Source organism: Bombus impatiens, unplaced genomic scaffold (assembly GCF_000188095.3).
Source record: "Bombus impatiens unplaced genomic scaffold, BIMP_2.2 scf_0389, whole genome shotgun sequence".
In the NCBI taxonomy this organism is placed as follows: Eukaryota; Metazoa; Arthropoda; class Insecta; order Hymenoptera; family Apidae; genus Bombus; species Bombus impatiens.
Genome location: NT_176808.1, coordinates 1,264,265 through 1,275,206, shown reverse-complemented (window position 1 = coordinate 1,275,206; position 10,942 = coordinate 1,264,265). Strand labels below are relative to the sequence as shown.

At 33.2% G+C, this 10,942-nt stretch overlaps 2 protein-coding genes across 5 annotated transcripts in view; both read left to right on the top strand.

Annotated features, from left to right (window-relative positions):
• The window catches only part of LOC100745862 (sodium- and chloride-dependent GABA transporter ine), a 14,806-nt gene extending 14,644 nt beyond the window's left edge, over window positions 1-162 (top strand). For all 4 annotated transcript variants that reach the window (XM_024368158.2, XM_012386487.3, XM_012386490.3 and 1 more), the window contains one exon: window positions 1-162. This exon is cut by the window's left edge and continues 1 nt beyond it. The gene's annotated coding sequence lies outside the window, so the exon portion shown is untranslated.
• Window positions 163-1,863: 1,701 nt separating this feature from the next.
• On the top strand, window positions 1,864-10,905 carry LOC100745742 (1-phosphatidylinositol 4,5-bisphosphate phosphodiesterase). Its single transcript, XM_003489982.4, has 20 exons — window positions 1,864-2,137; window positions 2,383-2,442; window positions 2,831-2,971; window positions 3,064-3,143; window positions 3,431-3,566; window positions 3,984-4,084; window positions 4,178-4,344; window positions 4,887-5,097; window positions 5,668-5,926; window positions 6,430-6,615; window positions 6,824-7,001; window positions 7,404-7,561; window positions 7,632-7,835; window positions 8,151-8,349; window positions 8,585-8,755; window positions 8,839-8,979; window positions 9,279-9,453; window positions 9,536-9,739; window positions 10,236-10,482; window positions 10,702-10,905. Exons 1-20 carry the CDS (start codon window positions 1,967-1,969, stop codon window positions 10,768-10,770), a joined length of 3,258 nt encoding a protein of 1,085 aa, XP_003490030.1. The 5' UTR covers window positions 1,864-1,966; the 3' UTR covers window positions 10,771-10,905.
• Window positions 10,906-10,942: the final 37 nt, after the last annotated feature.

The window sequence follows — 10,942 nt, the reverse complement described above, 5'->3', positions numbered from 1 at the left end:
GAGCCACTTAGCGCGGCCGCTGGATACATGGTTTTACGGTAAACAAACGATTAAAGTAGAATAGTATTGTTTTGCTCAAACCTACCAACGTTGACGTTATACTCTAGCAAACAAGTGAATTTGTGATAAGATTAAATACATTCATTCACATTTACCAGTAAATTTACGATATTACGATATATAGCGTCACTTTCCTCCCTTTTTTTTTCTTTAAATTATATCTTGGAAAATTGCATACGTATATCTGAAATGTAACATTCGTATTGCAAATATTTTGTGGCCTGCACTTTGTATTTCACTGGTCAAAACAAAATATCGTGTGACGTCGATAATATTTAAACACTATATTACTCATTTTCTATTGAAAAGAAAATTATGATACTCCACAAAGCTGATGGAGGACGATATTGAAACTGACTCACGTTCCTGAAAACATTCAAGTGCATATTCTGCTTTCACATTTTAATATATCATTTTGAAATGAGAACTTTTTCATACATCCATATAAAAACTAAATCGATATCATTTATGTGTATGCTGATCGTAAAGTGAATAAAGAAATGTGCACAACATAACAAACCGAAAGTATTTACCACGTAGTAAGTAAGTTACCATGAATATGGTTACGTATTGTTGCAATAATTAATTAATTCAATATTAGTTTTTGTTCGTTTTTCTGTTGACTTAAATGAAAAACACTATACTCCATAGCTTTTAGGATCACTTCATATTTTTACATGACGTTTTAAAATCAATCGATATTTAGTTATTTCGATTGGACTGATAATGTATGTAAAGCGCAATAAATTGAATGTAATATAATATAATACCATGTCGGTAGGATAGAATAAGAAAAATCACTGTTAGAAAAAATTGTAGTTGCATCTAACAGCGTAGAGACACATTATTGTATTTTACAAACTTTTGTCTGCTTTGTATACATAAAGACATTTAATATTTCATCATACTTTACATACTTTACATTATTAATTCGCATACTTGTTGTTGAATTGTTAGTCGAAACAGAGCACTGTTACTACCATCGTTAATCATTCCTATTACGTAATAATAAGAACATCATCGTTCGACTTAACATCGTTCATAATAGAAGGGTACCTTGATAAGATACGACTCAAATGCACCGAAAAGGTAAAATAATAATCGTTTAATATACTGCGATTAACGATAGGCGTATATTTAGAGGAATATGTTAAACAATAATGAGTACAAATGCTAACGTTTTGTCGTAATTGTACATTTTATTCATTTTATTGGGTAAGTAGCGCCGCCAGAAGCGACTATTAAGCAAAGACGACAAGGAATGACTGCGTAAGCTTGTTAATAACGTGATTGTACACGTGATAAGAATAAATATCGTCGAGCGTGATGCGTCGTGTACAAAATTCAAAAGACAATAAAGTAGTGTACAAAACTAAGTTGACAATTACAAAAAGACATCGAACACATTAATTTGTAATTGTTCAAAATTATAATAAATTATCCTATTCCCACGTTACCATTACTTTCAAACATGTTTACGATAATCTTGTTAAGAATTTATTATTAAGAGTCTTATGTATTATCGTCCTTATTTTTAAAAACGCTCTATCCGTAAGGTAGAATTAAGAACTATTTAAGAATTGATTAAGAATTATTTCCGTTCTTTTGCCTTTTCTGTTTATAAGATAGTAGAATTGGTTTTTGATGCATTTCGTTGTGTTTGATGTTTACAAAATCCGATGCATCGATCTTATGTAAGTTAAAAATCTGTTACGCGACGATCTCCCTACACAGTCGCCAGCGAATCCTCATATAATGCTAAATTGGATTTGCCTAATCGCATTATGAGCCTTCGTGTACTGTTTCGCGACAGAATCGAGCCATTCGAGTCTCCTACCATCCCAAGTTCACTTCAAAATAATCAGAAGCTAGATCACTTCGTCGACAAACCGGAAAAGTCGGCAACATGACAAAGAAGTTCGAATTCAATTGGCGAATCGAGGTACCGGAACTTTTGAGAAATGGTTCAACGTTCGATCGCTGGTTCGAGGACAAGGAAAACACCGAATATGAACCAAACTGCTTATTTAAAGTCGATGAATATGGATTTTTTATCTATTGGAAGAGCGACGGCAAGGTAGATTTTCAAAGTCACTATCTATCCCCATTGTGTTTCAAAACACAAATTTTGCATAGATACTTGTCCATTTCGAGATAAGACTCGAGTATTATGAAAAAATATTTTCTTTTATGAAATTGGATATGCAGTAAGAAAATAGAAATAATATTAGAAGAGAAAACACAAGCTGACTATTATATTTATTTTACATAATGATATTTCGTTCGAATAAATATTTTTCAATCATAAATCTTTTTACACAGGACGGCGATGTAATAGAACTGGCTCAAGTGAGTGATATTCGTTATGGTGGCACGCCAAAGGTAAATAATACGACAACTATTTGTTTAAGGTATCCAAAAGGGTTGTATAATATCTAATCGATTTTTTATACATACTAGATCATCCGTGTATACAGGGTGGTTGGTAATTGGTGATACAAGCGGAAAGGGGGTGATTCTACGCGAAAAAAGAAGCCGAGAATATAGAATAAAAATTTTTTTTTTAATTTTTCCATCGAGACAATAAAGTGCACGCGTACCGAGCGAACATTCAAAGTCGATTTTCTCGAAAACAAAGCCTCAAACGAAAAATTTTTATTCTATATTTTCGACTTCCTTTTTCGCGTAGAATCACCCCCTTTCCGCTTGTGCCACCAATTACCAACCACCCTGTATAATTTGTATAATAATCAACGATAAAATTGCTTAGGATCCTAAATTGTGCCATAAAATAAGTAAACACGGGACAATGGAAGAAATAGACCAGAAGAGCTTAACTATATGCTCGGGTATCGATTACACTAATATTCATTATCAGCATGTTATTTGTGCAGACGCAAAAACGGCTAAGGTAGTAAAACAGAAAAAAATAAGCTATTCTTCCTCTAGATTTAATCGGGAATTTAGATCATATTTCTTAAATTGGACATTTATCTGGTCTAGGATTGGCAAGTTGGGTTACGGTTAATTACGCACAACACGAAAGCTTCAAATGTTTGCCCGACGATACAACTAATGAAGCAGTACGTAACGTTTACGTTAATATAATTGTCTCTGCATTATCTAGCTAGTCGCTTGAAGGCTGTTAGCCTTTTTCTATACTTTTATTAAATTATACTATATCGCTACTACAGTACTTGCTACACATTCGTCACTCTAATACACATTTACAATAATTCCTTTCTTAGCTAAGAATTTTATTTCGAAACGAATATCGTTATAAATTTTAGTAAGTTTTCAATACAGGCGATGTATACGCGTGTTATTAAGGAGTTTAAATTATAATTTTAATTATATATTTGTTTAACAGTTGGATGAGATTGAGCTTTCAAGTAGATCCTAAAGGAAAAGTGCCAGTGAAAGTTATATCAAAGACATTCGCCTCTGGGAAAACAGAAAAATTAGTTTATCAAGGGCTAGCAGACATGGGCTTACCTAGTGGAAAGGTAAGCTACCTCTTCAATACGCGCAATCTTATTATCCTTGTAAAGTGTATATAGACAATGTCAAGTATTTTTAGGCTGTGAAAAATAAAAAGACTAAAGTAACAGTGAATATTACACGCGTTAATATTACATTCGGTTTATTTAAACTAAACCTTTTGCCGCTATGTCTCATAGAATTTTCAAACATTACTAACAGAAATACTAGGTTCTCAATTTTAACGATACCTTGTTCCATCCGTGCAATAAAGTTAAACGATTAGTTGAACAAAAGTTCTTTTTCCCAACACATTGATAATTTCTTTAAAGCTATCTACTTCGAACAGAAGAAAGTTTACAAGTAAAAATTAGTCGGTAATAATAAAAATTAATCTAGACAAGAAATAGTAGAATTAATTACATAAATATTATCATTTTCAGAGCGATAAAATTGAGCCTAAGGATTTCACGTTCGAGAAATTTAAGAATTTGTACTTTAAAATTTGCCCTCGCAACGATATCGAGGAATTATTCCAATCGATGTAAGTACTAGTTACATAGAGGTAAAATTACTGCGAATAGCGTCATAAATCTTCTGAAATAACGTTTATTATGGTACTAATGGTATATTTCAGAACCAAAGGAAAATCGGATACGATCAGTCTGGGTCAGTTAGTACAATTTATGAACGAGAAACAAAGAGACCCTCGACTGAACGAAATTTTGTATCCCCTTTACGATGAGAAACGATGCACGGAAATAATCAACGATTACGAACAAGATGAGAAAGCAAGGAATGACAGTAAGTTTATTTGCTAAAACGATTTACGTTCTAGAATCACGAAATTTCCTTTTTTTTCCCCTTCCTCTTTCTCCTTTAGTTGGTTTTAACGTCACATCTAGCCTACATCAATGTAATCATTAGTCACGAAGATATATAGAACTACGATTTATTACTTACAAAACAAAATGCCATTGATATTTATGTATTTTCTTTTTTATGAAATGCATACATTGGAGTTGTGTTTTGTATTTTTAATCCTATCGTTTGGAATATTAAAAACTGATATAGTGTGGCAATAAACATTAATAAATCTAGATTTAATGCATTTGTTTAAAGTACGATTAGAGGATCAGACGAGCAGGAGAAAGTACATATAACTTTATATTTATTTATTTATAATTATTTTAATTTATAGTTATTATTATTTACATTTTTATTATGTATATATAATTTTAAATGTTTAATGTGTGTATATATATGATTACAAATTATTTTTTAATTTTTCCTTCTTCCGTAATATTTATTTGATGCATTTTTATTTTCTTTATTTCCGTATGTAGAGTCCTTAACCAAAGAGGGTTTCATTCGTTACCTAATGTCTGATGAAAATGCACCTGTATTTTTGGACAAATTGGAAGAATGGATGGACATGGATCAACCTCTTGCCCATTATTATATTAATTCCAGTCACAATACTTATCTGAGTGGCAGACAAATCGGTGGTAAAAGTACCGTTGAGATGTACAGACAAGTCTTGTTAGCTGGTTGCAGGTAATTATTAATCATTAGTAATTTATTACACATTAGTAATTTATAACATTTCAGGCACGCTAGGTCCTTTTTTAATTCTTAATTTCAATGACAGTTGGATATTATTAGAAATTCTTAATACAAACGATATAAATTTTATTCGTATCGATAAATCATCAATGTTTAAAAACATCAGATTAAACTGTAGAGTTTATTAAATCGGACTAAATCTTTTGTACAAATTTTACATTTTGACTCTAGTTATATAGGAAAAATTAATTTCTACCTGCTTATATAAAAGATTCTGCTGTGATTATTATTATTTTAAACGTATTTGATTCATTATGATTAAAAATTAATGGCAAAAATATTTAAAAATTACAAGGACTATTTGCATGTTAAATACAATGCTTTACATCTTATATGTAGGACAATTGTTCTATGATTTCCGTAATTTTGACGATACACATTGTAAATGATAACGATCACGCTGTTTTTTGTGTAAGTTGGAGAAATTTTTGATATTTGATAAAGTTATAAGAGGGAGTAAGGACAATTTGAGAAAGGATAATGAAATATGTTGCCCGGCAGATGTGTAGAGCTCGATTGTTGGGATGGGAAAGGAGAAGACGAAGAGCCTATCATAACTCACGGCAAAGCTATGTGTACTGATATCCTTTTCAAAGATGTCATATACGCTTTAAGAGACACAGCGTTCGTCACATCGGAGTATCCTATAATTCTAAGTTTCGAAAATCATTGCTGCCTGAAACAGCAATATAAGTTAGCCAAATACTGCGATGAAATATTAGGTGACTTGCTACTGAAAGAGCCTCTGAAAGATTATCCGGTATGTGATACTCGGATTTAAATTTCTTGAATCTCTTAACACGACGCTGAATAAAACAGTAATATATAATATCGTCGATATCATATGAAAGATAAATCTTCGTTACGCATTTAACAAGTTCTTCTTGCATATAGCTTATATTTATAAAATCGTAAATAATTTCGTTTCCACATACTGAATTAGAAGTTATCTCGAATAACATACTAAAGAATTTGTTCGACGAACGAAAGTCGGTAATTGTCTATTTCCTGTTGTCTCAATTTATGAAAACATTTTCCCATTCGTATTTCGTGCGACTCGATAAACTCGCGTTTTTCCTCGCGAACGGACAAGTAATAGTAGCAGCAGAATTTTATAAATTTTTAACACGCCCGCTGGAAAATACGAGTTTGCCCGATTCAGAGGGAACAGATCAAATGAAAATATGAGAAGCGTGCTTATCGCACGGATGAATGTCCCGCGAGAAATACGTTTATTTTGTAATCGTAAATAAAATGGCACAGCTTGAACCCGGGCATCCACTTCCACCACCAAGTGCACTGAAGCGAAAGATATTAATCAAGAATAAAAGACTGAAACCGGAGGTAGAAAAGGTGGAGCTCGAGTTATTCCGCTCCGGGCAATTCGAGGCGAAAGACGAAGTAGTGGAGGATCCCAGCGCACCTTCTGGACCACCGGAACCGCCAAAGGTGTCTCTATGACTATGTTTATCGCTTATTTAAAAATTTCCTTCCACCTCTATTAGAATATAACTAAGATATAATTTATTTAAAATTTACCAGATTTTATTTAGAAAATTTTCTTCTGAAAATCATGTTCCTAAATTATTAGCGTACCGCACAGCCATGTCATACAGCACGTCTTTTTTTTGAAAACAAAATCTTGATAACATTTTAGGAGGAACCACCACCCGAAGCTGCACCAGCTGAAGGTGCTGCACCAGGTGAAGGGGGTGCTGAAGGAGAAGCGCCTCCAGTTCAATATACCGGCAGTACGATGGCGTGTCATCCATGGCTCTCTTCTATGATTAATTACGCACAGCCAGTGAAATTTCAAAGTTTCGAAACTGCGGAAAGTATGTAAAGCGTGCTTTCTTTTCATTTATATTAACATACAAGCGTTATATTCATATTTCAGCCTTTTGATAAAGTAAGTACGATTTATGTATGTGCATACGATTTATCATCGCATTCGCCATATCTTGTATCAACAAACGAATAGTATCATTGATTCTCGTATTTGTATTTTTATTTTAATTTTATACTTTAGTACTATGGGAATTTTTATGATAATATATTTATCACGAAAGACTATTATGCAGTAAGTAAGTAAAATTAATAAGTAAAACTAAAATGTAATCTGCATTACGAGTTTGGATCTAATATTAGGTAAAATCGGTTATGCAACATACACGTAACAATTACAATGATATATCGTTATTCGCTATTGAGATATATAAGCGCTATTATTGTTGCAGAAAAGAACATACATCATAATATGTCCTCGTTTTCGGAGACTGCGGCACTCAACTACCTGAAAACGAATGCGGTGGAGTTTGTTAATTACAACAAACGTCAGATGAGTCGAATTTACCCAAAAGGTACGAGGGCTGATTCGTCGAATTACATGCCACAAGTAAGTCGTTAATTATAGCTAGGAAAAATTGATATTATTCGGTACATCAATCAGGTTTGTATTTGTTTAGGTCTTTTGGAACGCTGGCTGTCAAATGGTTGCGTTAAATTTTCAAACGCCCGATTTGCCTATGCAATTAAATCAAGGAAAATTCGAGTATAACGCAACAACTGGGTATCTACTAAAGCCTGATTTTATGAGAAGGTCGGATAAAATTTTCGATCCATTCTCCGAGGACGTAGACGGTGTTATCACAGCTCAATGTTCCGTTCAAGTAAACTTTGCATATGCAACATTTTATTTTGTCAGAATATTTTTGCAGGGTATTTGTGAAACGATTTCTTTTATTCGAATAAAAATTTAATTTTACTATGTACAAGCAATTATAGTAACGATACGAGTAACATTTTATTAAGTATTATCGATCGACTGTTGCCTGTATCGTTAATACCGATATTAAAAGTCGGATTAAAAAATTTAATCGCCTTTAAAATAATAATATAAACTAATCAATAATAATACACATTATTAGTTAAGTAAATCGAGTGATGGAATAAAAGTTTAATCGTTGATAAATTCTACTTGTCAGGTAATAGCAGGACAATTCTTGTCCGACAAAAAGGTCGGCACTTACGTTGAAGTGGATATGTACGGTTTGCCAGCAGATACAATTAAGAAAGAATTTCGAACACGAATGGTTCCTGGGAACGGATTGAATCCAGTTTATAACGAAGAACCGTTTCTATTTCGTAAAGTTGTACTTCCCGACTTGGCTGTACTCAGATTTGGTAATTTTATGACTCTAATCATTTTAACAGATTTATATTAATGCATATAAATTTTTAATAAATTCATCTATCGTTCCTTTAATCTATAGAAGAATCATTGTTTCCAAAAAATAAATTAGTCTTTAATTAGTTAGTTTCCAACTCTATCGGCGTTCTATTAAACATTTTCACCGATTCAAAGAATGCAATTTCACGCTGCAACAGCGACATAAATTGACATTCGTTGTTCGCATAGGTGTATACGAAGAGAGCGGAAAATTGTTGGGTCAACGAATTTTACCATTGGACGGCCTTCAAGCTGGATATAGACATATTTCGTTGAAAACCGAGGCGAATTTTCCCATGGCACTGCCGATGTTGTTCTGTAACATCGAGCTAAAGATTTACGTACCCGATGGATTCGAAGGTAATCTCTTGAGCAAGTTCGCCGAGCAAAAATAGAAGTGTATGACGATGCCTCTGATGCGAGTCCGCTTTCTCGACTTGTAGACTTCATGGCAGCCTTGTCTGATCCGGGTGGATTCAGCAAAGGAGCAGAGAAGCAAGCCGAAACTATGAAGGGACTAGGAATCGAGCAAACCGACACGAAGGCCGAGGCGAAGAAGAAAGAAGAGGAAAAGGCTAAAAAGGGTATACCCTCTTTTTCAAGTTTTCATTCATAAAACTTAAAACGGAAAACGAACGTTTAATGTGCCATTATTTGAAATTGTCGCCGGCAAACATTTTTAAACGCTCCCGGAATTAAATTGTTTGCTCGAACTGTTAGTTTTATTAAGATGTTAATCAGTTTGTAAAAGTTTTCTAACGAATTGAGAAATATTTTTATTAAGGCAACAATTGTAAGTTAATTCTGTGTAATAAACCGTGAGACTATATGATACCATATTTATATATAATTATAAAATATTTGTCGGTTATCAAATTTTTAGAGGAATGGAAGCCAGAGCCAATTACGATAGACACGCTAAAGAAGGAGAAAGCGTACAAACTGGGGAAAAAACAACAGAAGGATCTGGATACAATGAGAAAGAAGCATCTGAAGGAACGACAGACAATGCAAAAAAATCATTGCGCTGCCATTGATAAATTGGTGAAGGGAAAGGAGTACGTAGTGTACTAAAACATTACTTTCGCTAACTAGAAATTACTTAATCCCACGTGGCAATGACAAATCTCGCATTTACAGTAAAGGCGCGCTGCTCCAGGACGCGAACGTGAAAAAAGTTATAAGCGAACAAACCGCGCAATGGTCCGCCATGGTAGAACGGCAACGAAAAGAGGAATGGGAGATGTTGAAGAATCAGACGGAGGCCGGTCGGGAGGAATTCAAAAAATTAATCGAAATTGTACAGGCCTCTCAGGTTAAACAGTTACAGGCAAAACATGACAAGTGTGTAGATTCTATTTCTAATTTCTCTTTAGTATTTTTATTCGTTCGCTTCTCACATATAATTTTGGCTTGAAGAATGAAAAATAGAAACTTCTTAAATTATCGTAAAATTAAAAATGTTCAAACATACGTAAAATTGAACAAAGTTTGTACTTGACATGTAATAGTTGATTTATAAAATTATTCCTTACCGTCGGGTAATATAATTTTCGGGATGATGAAAGGTAGGGGTGTGAAGCAGTTTCAACACCGAAGTAAACGTACGATTCGATATACTAAAACAACTGTAAACTGCAACAGTACAGCACAATACAAAACAATTCAGCTACACATTGTCCGTACATTTTGCAATCAATTTTTGTTTTTTACGTTCATCGGAAAGTTTAGGCGACAACTACCTTTGCACTCTTACTTTACTTGAAACTCGCAACTAGTAATGCAACTAGTTGTCCAAAATTGCTATTCCTACAATAATATCCTTTTTCTTTCTTCTCAGAGATATTAAAGATATGAACGCGAATCAGGTAAAAGTATCTGTGGAAACGGCTAAAGAAGTAATGAACGACAAAGCGTTAAAGACAAAAGGAGACAAGGATCGTCGACTTCGTGAGAAGAAGGAACAAAATACGAAGAAATTTATGCAAGAAAGGAAAACTGTGCAAATCAAGCAAGGCCGTGAAAAAGAAAAATTGAAAGCTTCTCACGAAAAACAAGTAGCAGACTTAGATGGCAATATTAACGCGGTAATGCTTCATAATTTTACTTTAAAAACTGACTTCTTAATTTTTTATGATCATAAGAACAAGATAATCGATGAATTGCGTATCTTTCTTCTAAATCAATCGTTGATATCGCGTGTGAGTGACGCATATTTATTTTCGTACTTTTTCACCAACGTGTCAAACTCGTTTTTTTTTTTTCTAGTAGCTGATAATACTTACAAAATTATCGTTTTGTTACAGACCATTGAAATGTACAAGAATGAAGCAATTCACTTGGACATGTCGTCTAAAACAGAATTCTTTGTATAATTATTCGATCTGGAAATTTTCTACTTGAAAGTTTATACTTAATTTAAAAACATATTTTCTACCCATACTTACTCGATATACATATCTTGGCACTATTGTAGAATTTATTAAATCTTTCAATTTTTTCTTTCTCTTTATGCACTGTTACATTTTGTAATAACATTTACATATA

Coding starts and splice junctions, on each gene's coding strand:
- LOC100745742 (XM_003489982.4), top strand. CDS start 1,967: ATGACAAAGAAGTTCGAATTCAATTGGCGAATCGAGGTACCGGAACTT. Junction 2,443..2,830: donor GTTATGGTGGCACGCCAAAG/GTAAATAATACG, acceptor AAAATTGCTTAG/GATCCTAAATTGTGCCATAA. Junction 7,002..7,403: donor AAGTTTCGAAACTGCGGAAA/GTATGTAAAGCG, acceptor TTATTGTTGCAG/AAAAGAACATACATCATAAT.